This window comes from Achroia grisella, unplaced genomic scaffold, assembly GCF_030625045.1.
Source record: "Achroia grisella isolate CSIRO2021 unplaced genomic scaffold, CSIRO_AGI_Agris_v1 utg544, whole genome shotgun sequence".
NCBI classification, from domain to species: domain Eukaryota; kingdom Metazoa; phylum Arthropoda; class Insecta; order Lepidoptera; family Pyralidae; genus Achroia; species Achroia grisella.
Window position 1 is genome coordinate 3,078,483 of NW_026712929.1, and position 26,496 is coordinate 3,104,978.

The window sequence follows — 26,496 nt, forward strand, 5'->3', positions numbered from 1 at the left end:
CGCTGCACTCGACGCTCGAACGCCGGGAAAACACGAGTCGTTTTCCTCCGCGACGTTACACCGAAGTTTCGAATTCGGATTACGGTCGCATTCGAATTTCGAAAGTTACTTTTTTTAACAATAGTAGGTAGTTCTTAATTGTATGGACCACAGAGTAACGTTTTAAATATAAATTTTATAAAAGTTCATGTTTCGTTAATGTTTCTTTTTTTTTTTGATAAATTGGTATTTGTGAAAAGTGGTTGGAAAACATAAACTTGTGGGATGTTTGTGATTTGTCTCCGACCGTCTTGATTGTGATTTATAGTAAAGCTGCTGTTGACGCAGTTTTGGTTCTAAATTAAATACTAAGTAAGTATAGGTCGTTTTTATTTCTTTTAAACTTTTGTGTATATTAGTATACTTAATTGCAGATATTATTAAAATAATATAAGTGAATAGGTATGTAAACTATTATACACTAAGAATAATGTTTTGAAAATTATCGCCTATTTACATAGTTATTATTGAAAAGGCGCAATGTCGTAATATCAAAGCGTGTCGCAGTAAATCTCCGGCCTGCTGTGGATTCAAACTGTCCACTTGACACGGCGCATTAAAAGTTATTATAGCTATTGAGCTTTCCGTATCAAAGGCTATTAAAATTATTAAGTGTCCATTAACGATTTGGAAGCAAATTGAATGTAAACCAAGAATCTGCCACGTGATCTTAATTGTAATCTGCTTTATTATCATATAATTATAAGAAATGTGAAACTAAATTATTACATTTATAATATTTATATTATATAGTCATAAGATATAAGTGTTACCGGATTAAATTAGTTTTTGTATATAATTAAATACTTTGGCAACGATAAAAAATAATCAAAATTAATTGCTTAAAATTGTTATTAAGAGTTCAACTCTAATGTTGCTAATTTCACGTAATTACTTAATCGATCTGTATAAAAAATAATTGTCATTATTCATCATTTAATCCTATTTTATGGATATAATATAAAATACAATGTTTAGTAAAATAGACGGTTTATAAAATAAAAAGCCTGTTAAAAAGTAGTAGTATAAAAAGTAGTTGGTACCGATAATAAAATTTATTCTATATTGTAATAAATTAAATTAATTACGTACAATTATATATATATCAAATGAAGGTAGGTATAATATAATATCATCGCATTCTAAACAAAATAACTGTTCTTAATCATTCTCTATATATCTTTACTTATATAGAGATCCAACTTAAAATGGAACGATGCAATATTCTAAATTAAACAAGACAATAAAAGCTATCGAACAACTGAATTATAATTAAAACAGTCATCCAAAACGTGTCCCCTCATCAAAGGATGTCTGGGAATAAACAACGTTGACTGAAATAAAATAAAAAAATGAAAACTAAAAAAAAGCAATGAAATCGCTCGGCCCATTTAATGTGTACCGGACGGGAGTGACAAAAATTGTAAGCTGAAATAAAGCGAACAGATGTGGGCACTCGTCAGGGATATACCTACTCTAAAGAAACAATGAAAGATCATTCGTTTATTTAAACTATAATGTTAAAATAAACTAATCGACTTAATTAATAAGTAAATGTGTAGTGGATTTACTCTACGTGAGTAGGATTTACTCTATATTTTATGTTTAAATAAAGAAATATACTCACTTACTTATTAATTAGTTTATTTTAAAATTATAGTGTGTATATTTCTTTATTTAAACACAGAATATAAAGTAGAATTATTGATTACTAGCTGACTTAATCAGCGTTATATTTTCCCAGAATTTCATTTTTCATTGCTCTCCACTTCTAAGCACGCTTCACGCGTTGCATATCATTGCTGCTGAAGATTACCCAAAACAAGCAAACTAGCAAACCTTACCTATTTGTAATATAAATACAGATTACTTTTAAAATGCAATACTAGGATTAAGTTAATGTTTAGATTAGTACATATTTGCCTACTAAACTTTATATATAACTGGAAAAGATATTAAATAGATTATTAAGATTATCTTCACTAAAATACTTGTTCCCTAATTTTGATTTCGAACCTAATCCAAAAACACAATAGGTACTTCATTCATTCATACTATTTACAATCGATTGAAGCTTCTTTTAGATTGCTACCTATTTTTTAGTCAATTATAAATTAAGATTGAGTGTGTTGATATTAAAGTCTAATTCTGTATGTGTACGCAAATAAATAATCGGCCCAAACAAACTTGGAACACGGAACTTTTCTTCGGCATCTAATTTAAGTTTATTTATTGCGCATTGTAACGTGACAATAACGTGCAGCTAGGATTTATCGACTTATTTATATGAATACTAAAAAATATTTTTATATATTTCAGCCAGAGATAGATATTTTCAGATATTACAATGATTAAGTAATCGTTAACGATGTGGAATCGGTATAATTGTGAGTTCTTTTGTAATATCGTTTAGTGAGAATATAAGCTTCCTCAATTATTACTATACAGTAATATTATGATGAAATATGTATTTTTATTATTTAAAATAGTAAGTACAATGCATGAAACTGCATATTCAAGAGCTAATCATTAAAATATATATAAACCCGATTAAACTGAATTATGGCAGGTTCGTATTGCTTTCTAAATCTTTTAACGCAAGTACGCTTGACAAAATCTATAAATATATTACAACCGTAATAGACTAAAAGCCTCCTATTACCTTATTTTAGATTACATGTAGTTTTGACAATTTTGTTAGGTTTCTCTAATACTAATCACTATGTTAATTATTTGGTTCATAGTCAAAGATGATAACATACTATACTATAATATAGTCGGTATGTTCAAAAGGTTCAAAGGATCTCTAATTTATCGGAACACGAGTGGTATATCGGTCGTTACATGCTGAAACATGGAATACTAATAGGTCCATGTAATGAAAAAGGATTCTAGGGTTAGGTAAAACTTTTATTTAAGTAATAGGTAGTTACTGTTGAACGTTCTGTGTAATATAGCATTAAAATACATGTAATATAGCCTTATATATTAAAGTTCATGAAATAGGAACACATTTTAAAATATTTCATTTCAGCTTACTCGCCTTTAATGTTTATCTGTTTTTACGCGTTCTTTCATTCTGCCTCAAGTAGTATTCACTTTTTAAGTTCATCTGTATTTATTATACCACTTTGAAACATGGTTTTCGTTCCCTCAAATGGTATGGTCATACAAAAGTAAACTTCACAATTTATTTGTAAGTTAGGTGATGCAACTTTTAGACGTAGTTTATATACTCATCTATTTGTATTATCTTGCCTTTAAATTACTAATATACATTTCTTACATATTATATAAGCATGATATGGATAGCTGTAGAAATATATTGTTTCTTTTTATCTCTTATATGAACAACTTGTGCCTAAAGAAAAGAAATCTGAAATCAGGCCAAATCTGCGTCTAATTTGACCCTACATTATACACTGTATTTAAAGAAGATACCATACTTGTTGGGTGTATGGTTGCCTATTTATTCAATTTTTCCCTATAATGATGACGTATTAGTATGGTTATAAATAGATAAAATAATTAATATCAGTTTTCTTAAAGTACGAATGTTAAGCTAATGAAACATGTTCTAATAGGTATATCTAATAAAAACATGGCAATCGTAATAAAATCTAATGTAATTGTGACAAATGTGTTGAACTAATCTAAATAATTAAACTACAAATCATAATAATCAATGTAAGGTATTACATGGTTATTTAGCTTTACTTATAAATAATGTAATGTTGTTAATCTTGGTTTGTTGCTAATGGAACCAAGACTTAGATTACATTAATATTTAATTCATGCATTTAAATAAGCAGGGTGCTTACTTTTAAATGCAAATAATATACAGTATAGTTATATATTATATGTTCTTAGTATATAGTTCCTATATTATATAGAAATGAAAAGTCAAATAAAAGTATCTATTGGGCGATAGCTCCATAGGTACTAGTAATTTGATACAATTGTATAAATAATTTGTGCTACAGAAATTAACAATATAACTAAGTAATATTTATTATATACTTAAAAAGGTATTTACTTAAATTTTATTTAATAAATCAATATTGTAATGTTTTTTCCATATCGCTATTAATCAACCGAATGCATGCCTCCACGACTTTCGTTGCATCAGTACAAGGACCATAAATTTATATGAGCATAACATTAATGCAACATTATGCAGAGATGGACAAAAATTCGCACATTTGTCACCGTTTGCGCAAACGGAACATATAAATCCAGTACACAATGACTGCTAATTTGCTCATAAAGACTTATGCACTGAGCGGAGTTCATAAATCCGACCAAGTCAGATTTGGCCTACCGCGTACACCCATAAAGCTCTGCGGACACTTTTATGACTCTACCACGTGGCGGGGACGGAATTTTTTCCACACTTGACTTGACATTTGTACACCGCTTTAGGAAGCATCCGTGTATTAATTTATTGTTTTAGAATAGACCCCCCTCTAATACATTGGAAACGTGACAAAATAAACAATTTTGGCTTATTTGCCATAGACAATGTAAATATATTTATTTTTTTATTTTCATTATCTTTACATTAATTTCTAAACAGATAAGAGTAGGTGTAGTGCGTTACTTTTTTTGGGCAATAGGCAACTGTTGCTGGTAGTTTGTCTACCATTCTTTTCATAAACTTTATATTTTTGATATCTATTTTTTTATATGTCACTTTTGACTAATTCTCGTTTGTTACTTTTTTCTTCGCTGTGGGCCGTTTTGGGAGAAATACACATTTTTTACTATTATTTGATTTTTAATTAAAATAGTAGTTGTGTTCCCGCTCCACTCATAGCAACTTAATTTAGATAAAAAGCGTTTATAAAGCGGCATTGTCAAATGTTTGACCCTACGAGTATACTAAATAGGTACATGCAATGCATAAGTACATATAAATACTACATGCTCATATTAATTTATTTAAGCATTATGTAAGATTACTACTTAAATAAACTACTTATTATATTGAACATGTAGCATGATATTACCCCAGTGATATATTTTACATAACAGCATTTCTATTTCTATTTCTTATCTTGGCTTAAGTATTGCCAAATTTCTTCACAATTAGTCAAGGCTAACAAGCAAACGTAACAGGCAGACACACTAATTACTAACTACTAACAATTTATACCTATTTTAATGTTAGTAACTTTTCATGCCATTTGTTATATTGTAATAACAGAAATAATCACTATAATACAAAATATAGAAAAGATATTTTATAATAATATTAAGATACATTAGGTAGGCTGTTAAATCCATAGTTACGAAAAACAATTTGTTTGTATTTAAAATTCATAGTTTTCATTTCATCCTAATTTTGTGAATAAGTTTAAATGAACATTTAAATTAAAACTTATCGATTATGCATTACATTAATCATACAGCCGATAACCATTCGCAAGAATTTATATATCATACACGAGCTTTAAGTACTGAGTCATTAATTAATAAAGAAACATAACATTTCTTTAATATTATCAAAAGTGCAACGATATACTTACATAGCCTCACGCGTTTATTTTATTACATTGACCTATAAATAATAAAAAAACGTAGTGCGCTATATCATCTGCTGTTTAAACGAAGCACTTTACAGGTCCATTACAACATTCATCACAAATAACGAGGTGACGCACTTGACCAACTAATGTGTCTCATTTTATCGCAGGCCCATCAATCAAGACGCACTCCACGGGACAATTGGAGCGGATCGCGGACATCGGTAGCACTTAACATGTCCAACTACACTATTCAGTGATCATCCGAATGATGACAAGTGCCGAGTGAACTTGAGCAAAGGATACAGCATTCTGTTATCGATGAACGACCTAAATTATAACGCAGGGATGAGCTCCTACCAGTTCGTCAATTCCCTAGCCTCTTGCTATGGGAACCAGGCGCCAGGACGCACTGGGACACCCGTGGAACAGACCGGTCATCCCGGTCTTCCCACACCAGGAGCGGATTATTACAATCCCAATACAGCAGCATCTGCTTATCCTAATGCCTGCTACTCGCCACCACAAGTCAGTCATCACTACCCTCAACATCCATATGCAACACCCGCAACTGGCACACATATGCAACCACAATCAATGATTGATTACACCCAATTGCACCCTCAAAGACTTGGAAGTACGGCAAGTCATATGCATCATTCGAATCCTAGTCCTGGAGCCTTATCGCCCAATTTGATGTCAACTCCGCCCAGCCAAGCCGCTGGTGCTAGTTGTAAATTTGCTGATTCGACTTCCACGACGGGTGTTGCATCTCCTCAGGATTTATCCACTTCGTCGGGGCCGGGGAGAACTTCTCCAGGATTTGGAAATGTTAGTGGTCAAAATTCAACTACTACCAGCACCAAATTAGGACTGACAACTCCTATCGCTTCTCCGGTAGAGCATAAAGCTAATGTAAATCAAAATATCTCCAGTCCAGCTTCGAGTACATCAAGCAATGAAAGCAATGAGGCTAATAATTCTAGTTCAAATAATACGAAGAATTCGAAGTCAACATCCAACACGCAAGCAAATCCTCCTCAGATATACCCGTGGATGAAGAGAGTGCACCTAGGACAGAGTAAGTACAAACTTTTTCCACAATATTTAGCAAACAATTAGCGTTATATCAATAACAAAATTCTAACACTTATAGAACCTCAATAGTTCAATTAACACCTTTTTTATTGGCAGCGTGAAATTTTATAATATAATAGTTCAATTTGTTTGTAAGTAAAAACGAATACCGCGGCCACGCCTTCGATAAAAACCAACATTTTGATGAAATAGGAATACAGCTATCCATCAATTGGATACCGAGGTGGAGACAAAACAAATTATATATCTATTTATAAAGCATTAGCATGCATTAATGTTGGATCGATATGCCTGGCTGATGGATGGTGTCCATAATAAGTCATAATGGCTTTGTTGGCGGGCGCTTACATCTGAACATCCGAAGCCTTTTTTCTTCCCGTCTTCTAATGACGAGGAAAGTGCTTCGTCATAGTGACGTCTAATTTGACGAATCCTAAACTTCTGGTATTGAGCGTTATTTAAAATATTCAACGTTCATATGTTTTAAATTTTAATTTTCGTTTCCATAAACTGTTTTTATTATTTGGTCGCTTATTCAATTATATTGAGTGTATTTTTTTCAGTTAGTAAGTAAGCTAAATATTAATAAAATATATCATAAACTATTGCTTTTTTATAGCTTGTAATTTTTTTTTCAATTCATTATTGTCAATACGTTTGACAACTAAAACTGCTTTATCACTTTGAAAGAATTCTAAAAAGTATAACCATGAATACAATAAGAAAAAAAATCTAAATTTAGTTAATTAAAAATCAATAAAGTTTAACATACAATTTTTTAACAACTTTGGTATAATAATGGTAATTATTTCGAATACTTTACTAAAATATTTATAGTGATCTAGAAACTTTCATTATTATTATTATTAAGTTTTATATACCGTAATAAGACAACGTGTAATCCTCAAAATAATATAAATACACCAAATTTTCCATTTGTACTATGAATAACTTTATTAACAGCTGAAGCATCTAATACTATTCAGGAATAGAAAAGAAAACTAATATAAATGGCTGGTTAATAATAACCTTGTAAGTTGGTACGTCCCAACGGCATGTCGCTGTAGATGTCGCTAGATAAAGACAGGCACAGATGTTAGATTCCCGGAAATAACACTCTTTGTGTCGACTCGCATTGTTTTCACATTATGCAAACATACTGCGACCTTGTCAGGGCTTGCGTTTTAATTGGTTGGCTCAGTTTTTTGTTCACCACCATGATTATTTCCATTATGAATATGTTAATGTACTTTTTTAGATTAAACATTAGGTACCTACTAGAGATTCGCCTGTACCTTCCCACTATGGTAATTGCTCTATAAATTCCTAATATCTTTTAAAAGTAAAATATACCACATTTTACACGGTAATCATTATAAAAATCGGTTTAGTATTTTTGAAATTATCAAATGTAAAATAAAATATTTATAATGTTAATTTAGATAAAGATTCGATACAGCAGTACTAAGAAATTTAAATAAAATCTTACTTTGTAAACATTGCACCACCGTTAGTTAAAAATAATACAAATATGTACCTCGAGTTCTAAATTATTATCATTTAATCCAAACTCATTTATTTCTTATAGACTAATATTTAGCTTTACAAACGGTATAATAAAAACAGATATTTAAAAGTACTTGTAATGTATCATGAAGGTCTAAATTCTAGACAATATCATTATGCAATAATTCATCCAAAATGTACACGAATATAATGTTTCGTGATTGTTTTGTTATGGAAACTCCATCGTTTCACCTTACACGTTTGTTGGTATGACAAGACCTTATTAACATGTAAAATTCAAGTCATAAGGGCCACTCCACAATAAATTGCTGCTAATAATCAAGATATAAATTAAATTTGAATAACGTCTTAAAAATGCAAAAAAAAATTCACGTATGTATTCTCAAGTAAAAATAATATATTACAAATTTGCAGAGTTGTAATAATAAAGTGTTAGTTTTAACTGCATGTGACTTTCATCTACAATATTTTTGGTATAGATTAAAAAATAATCGCCACAAGATTAAGTAAATAAAGTCAACTTTAGTGAATGAAAATTGTTCTAAAGTTTCTCCACTTATTATATACTACATTAACTACAGTAATTCTGATGAAATTACAATAATGGTCTAATTAAAAAGGGGATATACATATAAATTAATGGTACATACAAAAACTAGACACGGCCGAATATTGAATATTTTAGCGATTACCCGAAAACTTTTACTCTCCTGTTCTACTTAAATATATAATATTTTTAAGTAATTGAAATAGCAGGATAAGCTGACGGCCCATCTCGTAATAAGTGAAAACCATCACCTATATTCTCGTACATGAAAAGCAAAATGAACATTAGAACGTAATGCATGTAACACCTACCTGCATACCTGTAACGCATTGCCATCCTGGAATAAGCCCCATCTTCGTACCAGTACCCAGTACCCAGTAACCAGTAATTTCACTTCCATATATCAACTCACAAAATATAAAAGTTTCTTGCAATTTAGTTGGTGGCATCAGAATAAATAGGACAGAGGTAACCACGCAGACGTACTTCAACGAGTATCTAGTATAATTATTTTTAAAATAATATTATTACTAGGCACTTCAAGTTGTACAGTGTACGGAAAGGCTGAATATGCAAATAGTGAAAAGCTGGTAGGTCATGACCCTTACATGTTTAAAGCTAATAACTCACTGTGGAAGCAACCGCCCCGAATGCGTGCCGTCTCACAACTTATAAGATTTCAATATTCTGTTTAAGTTCTAGTTAGCCGGAGTGCTTATTCAACATGTGATATGAGAATAGTGTAGGGACGCAATGTGTAAAACCTGCAGCTACTTTATTATTTATGCTATGAATACATATTTACCTACTGTAAATATTATTGATATTCTGCAAAGAATAAAGATAAAACTTTTATTCTAAATTATGTTTCAATTAAAGTTATTTAATAACTCTTTTCTCATAGGATAGAAATATATAAAGATTCATAATATATGAATCTTTATCACTATTGTTACAATACTTTCTTTGTTCTTTATTTAACACTGACCGAATATGTCGATTCACTTAATGAAATAAGACTCAATTGTATACAAGATTGTAATTTGATAAAACAGGAAGTTCCACGTTATACAAAGCTTCAGATGAAAGTACACAGTATATTTATTCAGTATTTTTAATATGTAAAGCGATTGATTGTATGAATAGGACCCGCCCAGTCTGATATTCTAAAATGTGATATAAATTGTAAATATGGCATTAATATTTGATCAATATAAATTACAAATGTAGGTTTTTATTCATATAATTAACGAATAACTTGTTACTTAATAAAACTATGTGTTTAAAAATATCAGAAAAATAAGGCATAAATAAATGCCGTATTTTTTTAAAAATAGATTGTTCGAATTTTTCTAATAATAATTTATATAATATTTCTGGAAAACTATAGGTGAACTTGTTAACTAAATATTATAATAATGATAATAACTCTGGATAATTTACACATCACCCTTTGTATATGTAGGTATAATAAACAACTTTTAAAAAAAAATTAACACTTTTTTTTAAATATATGCGAATAATAAAACCCGCGACTATCGGAAGTAAGGCGACGTGCTAAAACCGCTGGACCACCGAGGCCATATTATAGGTGAGCCATGGAATGCAACCTTAACTGTTTATTAATGTAGATTACAAATAACAAAGAAAACATTTAAAATATTGATATTATGTGAATTCAATTATGTACCCCGTGCATTCAATTTACCTGTAATCATATGATATTTTAAACATGTGAGGTATATACCATAATGAGCTTAGTGCTTCGATGTGAATATTTAAAATACGTAATGAAAGGTTCTGCCAGTAGCTGCGAGATGACTGACCGAACCCCATTATCAGCTGAGAAAATTTCATATAATAAGGACCAGCTTTGTGTTCAAACTGGTCACGGAGATTTACCTAAGGTAAAGTCTTAAAGATAATTAAAGTATCCACAATAGATAGATATTACTTGGAATAGCAAAATACATTTATTTTTTGAGAACATTCTTCTTCGAGTAGACTTCTTTTTGTAATTTAAATAAAGTATCTGATCTTAAAGGATTTATTAATATAAATCCTTTAAGATTTTTACTACATACAATTCTTCGCGTTAAAATACTAAAGACCAATTTGTAGATTTAAAACTTATTCAATGAACCCCATTATCAGCTGAGAAAATTTCATATAATAAGGACCAGCTTTGTGTTCAACCTGGTCACGGAGATTTACCTAAGGTAAAGTCTTAAAGATAATTAAAGTACCCACAATAGATAGATATTACTTGGAATAGCAAAATACATTTATTTTTTGAGAATATTCTTCTTCGAGTAGACTTCTTTTTGTAATTTAAATAAAGTATCTGATCTTAAAGGATTTATTAATATAAATCCTTTAAGATTTTGATACTACATACAATTCTTCGCGTTAAAATACTAAAGACCAATTTGTAGATTTAAAACTTATTCAATGAACGATAAAAAATTATAATGCATTCATTATACACGTTTATTTTGCAAAATTGTAGCTTCTGAGATTTTTTTACTTCTTCATATAAATATTTATCTAAAATTTTTTCCTTGATTGCCTTCTCATTTTTTAATAATTAGATACAGCATCAAAGATCAGGTCAGTGTTTCAGTTTATATAAAAAAAGCAAAAATATTTATAGAAGATAAAGAATTAACTGGTATTATAAGTATATTGATCATCTGAGAATACGTTATTTTATCACTTCATCACTTCATCAGATATTTTATCACTTGATCAGTTAATATTGGCTATTAGATATGGCATATGTAATACATAAAAAAAAATTAAACACTTTTAGTTGTGTGCAACTAGAATTTTCTAACTTTATATATAGGCAGTGTAATGCAACTGCATTGATTTGTCATAACATTCTAACATAATATTTTTTTATTTAATATATATCTATGCATATAGCATAAATACGACATATATTTTTGATTACGGAAAATAATCTTTATAGTAACGTAATTGTAATACCCTTTTACCTTGACGACAATATATTATACTTACCTCTCTTCTTCATCCAAATAAAACTAAAATATTTAAGACGCCGTATCCAGGAGATATAATCGTGGCATCAACATCAGATGCAGGCCTACCTGTCTCGTACGCTAGCAGCGATTAGTAAATAAATAACAAATTAAATTCCAGTAAAGATTAGTGGCAGAGTCAGTGCTCGTAAATAAATCAAGTCGTTCGGTCGCGGCAGACTGCCGTAAATTATGAGTCAAATAATATTATGCTAAAGGTGCATGCTACATAGTGTAACCGCCGTTTTAATGGCCCCATTCGCTTATATGTTGTTCTGTTTTTATTTCAATACTATGCATTTTACAATTTGAAACAATCGAAAACAAATACAAAACGTTCCAATTTCAAATAATTCATAAAATAGTGAAGTGTGCAAATAAATAACATGATTTATATCGCAACTGCATACTATTGCAATACTATCAGCTTTAACGATCGTAGACCTGACAATCAACTCAGAGAATCTATCTACAATAGCATCGTGTCATTTAAAGTAGATACAAGCGCAAATATCCATAAGTATATACTTAAATATTTAAATAGTGAATGCGGCGATAAAATCACGACATGAACAAGCGGCATGACTAGAATTCTAGAGCAAAACCCCGCCTGGCGAATAAACTTGACTTGCAATACCTAACCATATTTTAATAGGCATAAGATTAAAAATCGAATAAAAAAACGTTAATAAGTCTGAAGTTAACCGGCTATACGTTAAATATGCATAAAGGGTTTACAAAAATAAAGGTCCATAACACGAGTGGCCGAACAAAATGAGTAAATAAACGTTTGTAAAGGGATTAGTGCGAAGCGCGCGGTTGGTTGACTGCAAAGCTATGGCGGCGATGATTGTGCAGAATCATGCTAAATCGTGCCATATAACTGTAGGTACCTATAGTGTATTGGGATACTGCTTGTCGTGTACAGTTGTATCGGTAGGTATCTTTCTAACGTCGTGTTTTGATAAGCTGTGTGCTCTTAGTGGCATTTAAAGCTATGGTCATAAATTATAGCCACCAGTGTTAGGTAATAAATAATTCAATATATTCATTTATACTAGTATTTCCTGGCGGCTATACTTACCTAGTCATTTGCGGCTACAAGTATTTGCGATAAGCATGAAACTATTTCAATAATTAAATTGGTAGATACCTATTAACTGTTAACGTTTAACACCGAACCGATCGATTATTAATAAATATCAAATTTATCACTTAATAATTATATTCATCTCATAAATAAAACATTGTTGAAGTAATAAATTAAACGAAACATGTTTTAGGTATGCATTTTAAATTTATTTATTCAGAAAATATATTCGCCTGTCGTATGAAATGTAGGTGTTATAAATAAATAAATAAGTAAGTAGATCACGTATAAAATTGTTTAAAAAAAGTTGAAGAAACCTTGCAAACCGAGTGGTAACTAAAAGTAGAGTTCCAATAAGGGATTCCACTAAACCCCGCACCCTTGGGAATTTCAACCTCAATTATTGATGGCAACTTTTAGCCTCTATAAAATATAGGGGAGATACTACGATTTCTCATCTGGTTTAGGTTGAAACAACTCGTTGCTATATGGCACTTTCACAGAATTTATTGCTAGATTTTAAAATGTAAAAACATACAATTTATACATGCAAAGTATTTATACTGTAAGTATACTGTGATTCAGATTACGACTGTAGAACGTTTGAACAGTACCTAATAGGTAATTAGGTATTTCAGAATTGTTGTTTATGTTCTTAGGCATTCATATAAACATGCGATGCAATGCGAATTTAAAGTAACACCTACTTACACAATTACAACCTATATAAAATATAAATAATGATTTTATAATAAAATAGTAATAATAATAAATAACCCTGGACAATTGACACAGCGCCTCTAGTCCCACGGTAAACAAAGCTTATGTTATGGGTATTAGACAACTGATATAAATACTTATATATATATATATATATTTTTGTAAATACATACATAATACATAGAAAACACCCAGACCGATACAAACAGTCATACTCATGAATGCAAATGTTTGCACCGTGCAAGGAATCGAACTGGCGACATGAACTAAATCGTCGTGTTAAACCGCTGAACCACCGAAGCCCTTACAGATGCGTTTAGAGAATCGACTTTCATTTTTATTTTTCGTATTACTTCTTTTAAAATATATATTATAAACAAAGAATCTTTTTACTTAAATATTTTAGGTAGGGTAATATTATTAAATAGTTCCAAAACGACAATTAATTTTCTGACTACTATACGAATATCAATACAACAGAAATCTTTTATTATACGTAGTTTAATAATTTGACATTTTGTACATGTCGTCAAGTTGATTTAAGTTATCTAATGTAAGTTTATTATTTAATTTATATATATATAACTCAAAGGTGACTGACATAGTGCTCTATCAACGCACAGCCCAAACCACTGGACGGATCGGGCTGAAATTTGGCATGTAGATAGCTGAAATTTGGCATGACGTAGGCATCAGATAAGAAAGGATTTTGATTAATTCTACCCCCAAGGGCATAAAATAGCGGATGAAAGTTTGTATGAAACTTTGTCAATGTTATACCGATCGGGCTTAGACTTTGCCTGCATAAAGCTACTATGACGTAGGCATCCCCTAAGAAAGAATTTTGATAAATTCCACCTCTAAGGGGATAAATTAACGCGGGCGAAGCCGCGGTCAAAAGCTAGTATATTATAATGTTAGATGAAGACAAAGAAACCTTTATTCTGCACTTTTCAATAAATTTTTGTTTTTCTTTTACAGGTATTGTTTGTTCCAATTACAATATTAGTTATACTGTACAATATATTTATTTTTAAGATTATTATTATTATTAGTTGTACAATTGTCTAGTATTTTTATTTTCCTATTTTTTTTATTAATTATTAATTACATTATATCATGCAGTATAAAGTGCCTTATGGCAAAGGCCTCCTCTAATTTCTTACAATATTAGTAATATTAGTACTATTAATAATAGATACTTAAGTATGTACAATGGTACTATACCATGCCTCTAAGTTTTAGCTTAGAGTATTACCAATCGACAGCATTTATATAGTATAAATATATTATTAAAATTCAGACAATAGACTGCTGTTCACACCTGCATCCCAGACTCGAATAAATTTGAATAGAGTTTTTTTTTAATTTAACATCTTCACCGAGCAATAAACATTGTTTCACATTACACGAATACAGGCACCTTACAAGCAGCTCCGTCAATGTAGTTCACGTAATAATCATCACATCAGCATTTACCGTCATGTAGCATCGATTACGCCATTAATTACTCATAATTCTACCTAGCAATTGTGGCCGACGCGTTTTTATACGTTATTATGTAAATTGTAGTTAGCATTTTACTTCCCGTTATGGACTTTATAATATTTTAAAACGGGTGATATTTTTTTTGTTCATTTTGTACAGAGGCCGACAATTTTGTATAATCTGAAGGTAAAGTGGAATGGCAATTTTAATTCCTGTTCAATATTGTAATATATTTAATTAAAATAAATCTGATCGTAAGCGGAATAAAAATACTTTTATGCTAAGGAAAATAAAGACTCGTCAGATGCAATGCTTAACTACACATGGACATCATAGAGTCATTAAACTGTCTATAAATCAAATCAAAATGTCTTTATTATACCATAATTCATAATCATAACCATTTAAGTCATTCAGAATCCACTACTGAACGTAAGCCGTCCTGATTTGAGGTCATTCGAGATGATTTCTACATAGGTCGTATTAAGATCGTAGTTAAGTCCATTTTAGTGCATGATCTTTCTTGTTCTTATCGAACTATATGACCAGTATGTAAATACATACTATGGCTGTACAATCCTCTGGGCTGCAAGAATTAAAATTATTTCTGCTAGAGATGTCAATATGTTGAATTCTATGTCTTATTGAATATCCGAATATACCTAATCCTTCGTAGTCCGGTAAGCTACCTAGAACTGCTTACTATGAACTACTATGAAGTGACTTGCCTTTTCGTAGCTCTCAGTGCGGCTTAAAGTTTCTTTATTTAGTCAGTAATGAAGAATCACGCTTTGATTCATGAAAGTTACATTTTAGTAGCAATATGTATTGATGAAAACAATATTTTCAAAATTTCATTACACACACTTTTGCATAATAAGAACAATAACCATTTTATGACTAAAATATCTATACGATAAGATTAATTTCTAGAAATAAGTCAATAAACGTAATATTTTTGTACTTATACTGACATAACATTCTCGGCTCCAATTCATTTGAAATATACTGTGTGTGTTATACACATGAATACAATTTCAATTAAAACATACAACGGCTTACATGTCTGCATTTTAATTCAGATTCAATAAGCCATGTCGCCGCAGACACTGATTAAGTTTCCCATAAGTGCAATGATGCGCAGTTCGCATATTCTCTGTGTGCGTTATAGTGATGCACCAAAACAACTGCACGAGATAGGCAGTCTATTCACGAAACAATTTTACTTATTCTATTTATACTAGCAGCTACTCAATGTAAGTACTATAATCGTCTAACAAATAGACGACGAAGAAAATTTTATAAGAATTTCTGAGTGTTGCCGAATGCAGAATTCCGAAGACAATCTAAAAAATATCAGTTACAGAATAGTTTTTAAGATAATTGTTAAAGTTCATGAAGTATATGGGCATTGAAAGTCAAAGTACATAAGAGTAAATAAAAAATCAATACTACAGACGACAATAATAGCAAAAAATTATAATTATACCATAGCCAATAAAAAATTATGTGGTGAGTGAGTCGATCACATGGTAGGTGCACAAATTGATAAACAAAAAAAATATGTGCGCAACAACCATACTGATGAATCAGTAATAGGATTAACAATAAATGCTTCTGATTGTATATAAATCTTGATAAATAAAAAGAGTATTTTTATAACTTCTATTTTAAATCCATTGTGGTCGATTTCTTATTGGAATAAATGATTACTGAAGCTCATAACATCACTAATATTCAGTCTGGCTTATGCGAAATTAGCATAGGAATCCTGAGTCGTTATTCAAGCAACCGGCGTAGACGTTTGCAAGTGTAAAATGCTTGCAAGCTTTAATTGTCTATTACTCTTGCTTCTTACGCATATATTTGACTGCATATTATACTTGTAATGACAGTATCATTTAAAAAATTATTCATTAATTTCACTGCATATTTGAATAATTGCCTTAATTCTTATGAAAAACTACAGGATGTATTAATTAGTCACTTATACGAGATTAAAAAGCAAAAAAAAATTTTGTAGGTATATCATCACCATCACCATCTTTCATGTAATGTATAAAACTTTAGTAGCAATTATGATAAAGGCTTAATTTTTTTTTAAGTACTGAGTTATTATTAGTATTTTAATAAAATCATAAAATTTATGAAGGTATGAGGATGAGACAAATAAGACTTGCTTCTGTCTGGTTACTATAAGTTCGAGATTTTTTGTGTGAGATGTAAATATATTCCATAAAACGTATAGGTGTAATCAATATGTTTAAATGTCACCATACAAATGTCAAAGTAAAACAATAGCCACCGAGACTATTTTATACATTTATGATATTTTTTTAAATATATTCACAATATTATAAAGGTTTTGAATAATTTAATTCAATATCTGACTATTATTACTCCATTAACGTTGACTCAGCGTGCTTTCGCGACAAAAAACTGGCATATTTCTATATCGAGATACATAACAAACAATATCGCGATTGTTAAGTGAACAGGATGAACTTAACTGAACGTCTTCATCGTATGTCTGCGACAAAAAACACTGTATAATACACTTATTGCTGTCAAATGTGATATAATGGTAACACTACAATTGTTTTCGTGACCATAAATAACTTTTTACAAAAGATTCGCGGTTTCCTTAAAAGCTAAACGGGCTGATAAACATTTTTTTTCTTCCATCTCGGGCCGACTTTCCTGCGGCGGTACGAAGCCTATAAATATTAATACAATCAAATGTTTTGACGTGGGCCTTTTTTAAGCTTTTATCTTGTACCTTCGCTTATTTTTTGTTAGCATCGATTTCGTTTTTATTTCGTGTTAATTTGGACGGCGAATTTGGACTTTTAACAGATCATAAAGTATGTAGGGCCATAGAATGCAGAAACTTGGCGCCAGGTGTACTTTGAGTGAATTTAAAAACAATCTTTATATTTTTTTTGTATGCAGTGTATCTAGTTACTGTTCTGTCTAATATTATAGTTCATAAATTCAGAATTGCTATTAGAATAGAGAAAATTCTTGTGTTTATTAGTGAATCACTAGGTATATTTACCTTAAATTTGATAATAGCTTGCTTATTCACAATGAAAATAACAAACTCCGTACTCTGTTGTATCACTATATTCTAGGTATACATTAAACAAATAATAAATCTTTTTTCTTATTTCCATACACTTTCACTTATGACCTCTTATGTAATATATTATGTAATATACAGTATACTCTGCTGAATTTTGTAATTTTAATGATGCTTTGAATGTCGACCTTAATTTAAACCAAGATAGTCATTGAATTATTTAAAATAATATAAATTTTCATACATATTTCTCCGTAAGCTTTCTACATTTTCACGTAAAGCAATTATCTGCAATTGACTTTATATCATTCATATTAAAAATGAAAATAGTCTATCTACGTTATAATTTTTAACTGCTTAAATTAGCATAACTGTGAACACTCACATTCATTAATTCTTAAATAAAAACATAAATCTCTACAGCGACTTGGGACTTTAGAACAAACACCCACTATTTTGAAACGCGAACGAATGAATTTCATCTCTATAGCCTCTATTTGTAAGACTCGTATACGCTTACCTGATATATAGTAAGTTCAATTTCATCAAGATCTGATCAAAGTATCTAAAATGGTCACAGTTAGTGGGTTAACCACTTTAAATTGTCATCTGTCTGATTTATTTTTGTATCTCTTGCGGCCAACACATTTTTGTGAGCGACCTTCTTCTAATCTTTGATTTCATTCTAATTCTTACTGTTTTCTTAGTTGTAAATACTTTACAACACTCGTTCTGTGGTTATATCAAATTTCATTCTGATGACACAAATTTTGCAGCAGTTCAACACAGTTTCGCCAGAGGCGTATCCAGTTAAACGCTCGTAAACTATAATCATTCGCGGACCCTATAAATAATTGCGTAGTCCGGGCCTGTTTTTGTCGGTCGCGATGCGCCCGCGCAGGTAATATAGTCATAAATTTCCATAACCGCCACTCGATCTTATCAAACATGATTTTAATTTGATTTCGGAGCCACACGTGTTGAGGTCGTTTCGAGGCGAGTTATGATGGTAGGTATGTATTGCCTTTCCACTTTGGCTTATTTGGCAATACTCAATTTCTAGTATACAACAACTCTTTATATGACATTTGATTCTTATAAACAATACCGCTAAAGAATATCATATTTATTTATATATACTAAAAAGGTATGAGGATTATATAAAACTATGAAGGTTACTATTATATATAGGGAAAGGTATCCATCAAAGGATACCACCCCATCAAGTATACTAAGCCATCTCTTTTTTTTATATGATAAACTAATAAAGTGAGATTGAAGGTATATCATAGAGCAATATGCTAACTGATGCTAACTGCTAAAGAATATCATATTTATTTATATATACAATACACCCATAAATAATCAGTACTACGAAATTCCTTTACATTTTAAATTATTCGATAAATACCTGTCACAAAATACAATATTAATATTGACACACGTAAGTACACACACAAATAACTTCTCATTTTAGGTGTTTGCTGAATAATAAATATCGAAATAGTAAAGTCCATTAAAGTTATTTATGAATCATAGTTACAACTTTAAACAAAGAGTACAATCAAACCTCGTATTAATATTGCCAACCCAATTCCCACAGCAAATCATGGGTATCACAAATTATTGTCAAGCGTAATCAATAACAGCGAAAAATCCAAATCGTATTCTAATGATACCTTACGAAGCTCGTCACGCCTCTTAATGTATGAAACTATCTGACACTCAATATGTCATTGAATTCACTATAACGTGATATAAGAGTTCAGACTGACCATCACACCGAGCTGTAATGACAGTGTGACTTCTGTATTGTATACATTCGGTATTTGTCATATAATAATAATATTAATAGGTGAACCAAAGTTTTGTATGAAATTTGGTACAATTAAAGTTTATTTATATTTCTTTTGTAATACAGGTAAAAAATACATTATATTAATAAAAAAAAACATTACACTGACAGTCACACACATAAAAATATAAGTATCTATCTACAACATACAAAATGGAACATTAGTAATCAAAGTTAAAATTTAAAATAAATATACTCCAGTTTATACCATTAAACGAACTCTAGTATAATTAATTAGATAAAAACTGTTTGAAATACCTGTGAATTTTCTAAATGGTATTGTCGAGTTCAGCACTCGACAAGAACTGAACTCGATGATACCCGATTAGCTCACCTGGGATGTTCATGTATGTAAGAACGAAATTGCGTAGCAAAATGTTTGTGTACAATGTAACAAACAGCCATCCCAAAAGGCTAAAACTGACCGCCGCTTACGAAAGTACGATTTACAACCCACAGTTTCTATTATCTGGTATCAAACCTTAATCCATTTATCACTGCTTTTGTTTACGATCCACGCGTATCATCGACTATTAATTTTTACTTCGAACTTTGACGTTCTTACTGTGTGACAGACCAGAGATAAGAATTTTAATGTTACTTGATACCACTGTACTTCATTGTCAAAAATATTTCAATTGAAACTGAACCTTATGCTATTTACAGCTCGACTTAAAATAGCTTGAGTGAATGAGGAAAATTAATTTAAATGATTATGAACCAAATGTTCGGGACGTAAAGGCCATTATAGAATACATGCTAATAGGAATCCGAACACCTTCGCCGCAGAGAGAAGTTTAAAATTTTTGATGGATGTGGTTATAATTGTTTCTGTATCGATTATGCCATTGATAAATATTTCTACTATTGCTCATTTTATTAATGATCTGGAATCGGAAGAGCGCTCTGTGCGATGCCCTAACGACAGTGTAATGTCACAATTAATATTGGAGCTGTCAAAACATCTGTCAGCGTGCAAGCACGACGGTGCTATTCGTTTGATTGATGTAATTAAACTTATTTCTAATTCATTGGATTATGTATCGCTGTAATAGCTATTATAAGTCTATATTCTTATTTTGCTCCAATTAAACTTTCCTGTCTCTGACTAATTGCAGCTGTGATAAATTTTATATTACTTGAAAGTATATATTAAACGCTATTGCTCTTTCACAATATACTAAAAAGTTTCCTAGATTCCATCATTTAAGTCTGCCATATCGAAAAGAAAAAACATAGTAAGTAGTACGTAACAAAATTTATATTTTTAAAACCATTCGAAAATTTGGAGGTAAATAAAATGTTAACAGTCACAATTTCCAATTATAATGAACAACTAGTGCAGTGTCAGTATAGTAAATATTATATTCGCTTTTCAATTTCCGTCAAGTCCTGAAAAATATATGTTATTAGCTCTATAAATTATCGATAACTTTCGGCTATACGTTAAGTATATAGCAGATATTAGCAACAGAATAAGATAATGTAGATAACGATGCTCATCCTTTATTAACTTAACTGTATCGAAAAAGCAAAATCGATATCGACCCTTAATTCAATTTTCGCCAAAATTAACGGCACCGTATAAACCAGAGAAGCAACGAACCGTAACGGAATTTAAATAGTCTGAAGACGCCTTTAGTGCCAGAACAACGAACAGCTGGAATGCAACAACGGTGTACAAACGACCTGACTGCTAACCGTGACAATACAAATTGATACTTCCGTCCCTTGTAATACAGCCCATATTTTAGTGACAAAATGTACATAGTATATGCAATTTAAAAACTAATAAGCAAAGTACTGAAACTTACTTATTTAAAATAATAAGTAAATCGTTAATTTTGATTGCTTTTAAAATTAATATTAATTTTACTTTTTTAAACAGGTTAACAGGAACATAATGAAACTAATTAATTATATTGTTTTTTGATAGTTATATCGACTTCATTCGGAAATCTTCTTTCTGCTAAGAATGGTTCATTTATCGCAGCAATAGCGTACATATTATTTGCAAATAAACAATTCTAATAAAATATTACCTAATTATCTAGGTTCTTGATTACAGTGGCATTTATTTGAAAGTTTAATTATGTAATATATTTATTTTGTTTTATTTATGCAATTTTAACTATCAAACAAGCTGACGTTGTATTCGAAACTAGTAGACAGTTAGTATAGATCGATATATATGACATAATTAACCTAAACCTAAATATAACAGTAACGAAGAACAGGTTTAAAATGGGTACTGGTGGTGAAGTGAATATTATGATCTTATTTATGTTATGCCTAAACCATATTGCATTATACACATGGCTATCATGATCTCACTGCATTATATTTTTCGCGCGATAGTTGAGAAAAAACCGAGTGCAACTAAAGAGTACGATACGATTACAGCGGGTATAAGATAAAAAAGAAAGATATAATTCTATAATATCATCTTTGCTTGAAGATGATACAGAAAAAGTAATATTTTATTATTTAATAATATAGATTATTTATTGGTTTGATTAAAAGACACCTTTATGGCTTCCAGGGAGAACCGCGAAGAGGGCAACCTGACATAGTAAATTGCTAGAAGGTTATTAGTCACATCACTAATAACCCCCTTCCCCCACTTTGACAATTAGCGGTTGTCAAATTATAGTCCATTAATAATAAAAAATGCCTTTGTATAAAGAATTATACTACTGATTTTAGTTTATCGCTCGGGCTGTGTTTTTTTTTTAACAAGACAGATTTTATATGTTATAAATAACTCTAAAATATGATTTATAAGTGTTATTATTATTATCTTTGAGTAATTATTGTCTTCTAACTTTTTCACATAAAGTATTTATATAAAAAAGATAATATCTTTCTGTCCTTATATAACATTATGAATTGTATCTTTATGTATGTATACATTCATTTTCACCGTCTGTCGTCGACAAACATGATCTAATAATAAAGTAACAAGTTACTCCTCACAAAAACAAGCGTGCAGTGACTTGGCTGCTTGACGGGTACACAGCCGTGCACCAAGATTAGCAACGAGAAACGAGTAAACGCAACTTGTTCTGAACTAGTGTTACCAACTATTTGAATTAGACGAGGATGTCCTGATACAAAACCAAAATTATATTTTACCACAGTTGCCTATATAATGACATTATACACATACATATATAGGATACGATGTTCGTGGTGCTGTTCATGTATAACTAGATGTACTCGTGGTTTCACCCGCATGAAATTTAAAGCCTATATGTTAGTCTTATATATAAGCTATATTACTGTAAAGTTTCATCAAAATCCATTCAGTATTTCTTGTGTGAAAGAGTAACATCCATCTATCCATATCTATATTATAGGCGATGGTCACTACTTACTATCAGGTGGGCCCTAAGCTTTCAATTCCAATTACCTAAAAAATATATTTTCTTTAAGTACATAAAGAGACATAATAACATGCAGGATGAACATAAATATGGAAATTGTAATGAAGACAAACTGATCATGAACTGTTCATATTCTTTAATTTATTTTTAAATGATCACCTCAGGTTATTAAAATGATGTTCTAGATATTAAACTAAATACGTGTAATAATCGGTACGCCCCAGTGAGTTTTGTATATATGAACATAATAAATACTTTATAACTCTATAATAACTTACATTCTTGTATTAGTATCTTTAAAATAATATCTCAAATCAGTGCAGTGAGACTTTTTCTCTTTAATAATCTTTTCTTTTTGTAATATTCATTTCCTTCCCAATAACATACCAGAATTAATAAAAGTTAAAACAAAAATAGTATTAAGGCGATTAAAAAAAATAACAAAGACTCAAAACCTCTGTTCTTACATTTCCAATTATATACTATTGCTAAATTAGATTACTTAGTATTGGTAAATAGTTATTTCATACAAAACAATCTGCAGCTTATTCAAATTAGGCAGTTTATATTAAACGTTTATACAGTCAAGTACAAGCAAAGCTTATATTAACTAAAGCGTTTAAAGTCGGAATGTAGTTGCTTAGATAGAATTATACGATAACTACAATATGATTTGTTGTTTGTTACATTCTCCATTTTGTCGGAGCACGAATAAACTATATTGCTCGTGCTTCACGCAGATGAGTTCTGCCTAGCAGTGTTCCATTTTTAAATCGGGTAACTAGCTCATCTTTTAGGACTGACGTAGACTTCACACAAAGTCATATGTGTCTCTATTTCAGCTGCTAAGTATATTGCTTTGTAATATATGTTTCGCTTGAAGGATGACATGTGACAGCAGGAATACAGGATACAGATGCATCATATTCTCCAGAATTACAATGCATTTGTAGAACTATAGGCGTCATTGTATGATGGTTTATGAATTCCGTGTTTAAGCCAGTTACCACTTACCATCACATTTTTGCCTTTCCAGTCGAATAAAACAATTGTTAGGTATTTATTACTTTATTTGCAATTTGTCTGACTGTGTTTATTTCATTTAAAATAGAACCTCAACTGTTTTATGTTAATGAATACACATTGATAAGAAATTTAAATATATGTATATCAAATAACACAAATACGTAAGGGAACAATATAATAATGTTAAACTTAAATCGAGAAATTATAATCTAGACTAAGTTGGATATAATACATTATTTTCAAAAGTAACCTACTTATTATATATAGTTAAAGACAATTATAATAAAAATATAATAGATTTACTTTGTTAAAACCGCAATTCCTATGTCCAGTATTTTTCAACGTAAAACTCGACAACAGTAGTGGCGGGTGAATTAAAAATTAAACTGTCGGTTAGTCTGGCAACATCGGGCTATGACCTTAGCACAGTGCAGTCTGTTTAATAGCTTTTCTATACTTGAGAATATATGTTGATATCTGTAACATTTTTTTAGAAATAAACTTCTTTATTCTGATAATAAAATTCTTCTAATAAGATTAACGTAAGTAGTCATTCTTATTCTTTTATTAGTCCTATTTCGTGATTTTCAATGTTAGATATAGACATATTTATATATAGATTCTTTTTTGAACTATTTTTTTTCTTAATTCTTATGGTCATATCAAAAGGAAAAAATTGGTAATTTTAGTATAAGTAACATAAAATTTCGTTTCTAAAAATACATCATTATAAACGAACAAGTGTTAAAATCAGTTCAGAATTGAATTGTAATCAAGCTTCCAATTTACCTCGTAACATAACGGCCTCGGTGGTCTATTGGTTTAGCACACTGCTTTGCTTTCGATAGTCGCGAGTACAAACATTTTGTATTCATGAGTATGATTGTTTGTATCGGTCTAGGTGTTTTATACCTATCAATACAACCAGTATGCGCATGCTGCTAACTGATGAGCTCTGATAACCTTACAGAACAGAACAGGAATGCAAACATTATACAGTACAGTTTATTGGCTAAATATTCTGCTTTCTCTCCAAAGGTTGAACATATCTAATCTATGTTCGTAGTTTAAAATCTCTCTTTGAAATTTTTGTATATTATATTGTCATATGAGTCAGTAAATTTGTTTTTTACTTCCATAAATACTGATAAAGATATTCAGTGGATAATCAATAAATATAATTTATTACTTAATGGTTTCTACACAATAATATCACAATTACAATCTTACCTATGTACTAGTATTATTACTGTTGCTGAGAAACAGTAGGTACTTATTTTAAATATCATGGATTATACTTATTGTGTCCACCAGGGAACGTAATAAATAAATTAATATAGGTGTGTCGGGATTGTTAGTAATGAGGATAGTAGCTCTATTGCTATAGAGTAATATGCCATGACAGCTCGACCTCCACGCGGTCCCCCTGGAAATTATCGTGGTCAATTTCTGGTCATTTTACCACGATGGGCAAACTAACCTGACTTCACACTCATCCCACCATCCTTCACTGGTGCCCCCTCCACTTATACGGTGCAGGCGGATGCACCATTCCTATATCATCTCTAAGAAAGTTGTTGATATAAAAAAGCGACCAGCCAATAATCTGTATCTATTCTGCAAACAACAATATATCCTTATGTGTGTAAACTTTAATTGTACAAGAGCTTTCAGCTCTATAGTTACTACTTGATAGTAGTACTAAGGACATTAATAAATTGTTTATTCAGAATACGTAAATTATAACCAAAACCATTATTATGGTAATAAATATTCCTTTAATAATTTAACAAATATTTAGCTTAAGTACTGAGTACTTTAACTGGAAACAAGTTTAACTAGTTAATCATGATCTAAAGTTTGTAAGTACTTGTGTACTTATTGTTAAAGTATTTAAATTAATTTATATTGGTTTATAACTGTTTTCTGTTCCACCATATATTATTTTTTTATTGCATAGAGAGGAGATTGATTCATTCCACAGGAGTCCCTTCAACATCATTCAACTGTCCAATCACATTTGTTAATATTCAAAAACTGTTTTACTGCCTGTAGAAGAAAACATATTT

At 30.4% G+C, this 26,496-nt stretch overlaps 1 protein-coding gene across 1 annotated transcript in view; it reads left to right on the top strand.

Annotated features, from left to right (window-relative positions):
- LOC131847819 (homeotic protein Sex combs reduced) overlaps positions 1-26,496 on the top strand; it is a 43,812-nt gene continuing 17,316 nt past the window's right edge. Inside the window, exons 1-2 of the mRNA XM_059197474.1 lie at positions 1-351; positions 5,735-6,645. Coding sequence (XP_059053457.1) covers positions 5,886-6,645 — 760 coding nt within the window. The 5' untranslated portion in view covers positions 1-351; positions 5,735-5,885. The remainder of the gene's footprint in view (positions 352-5,734; positions 6,646-26,496) is intronic.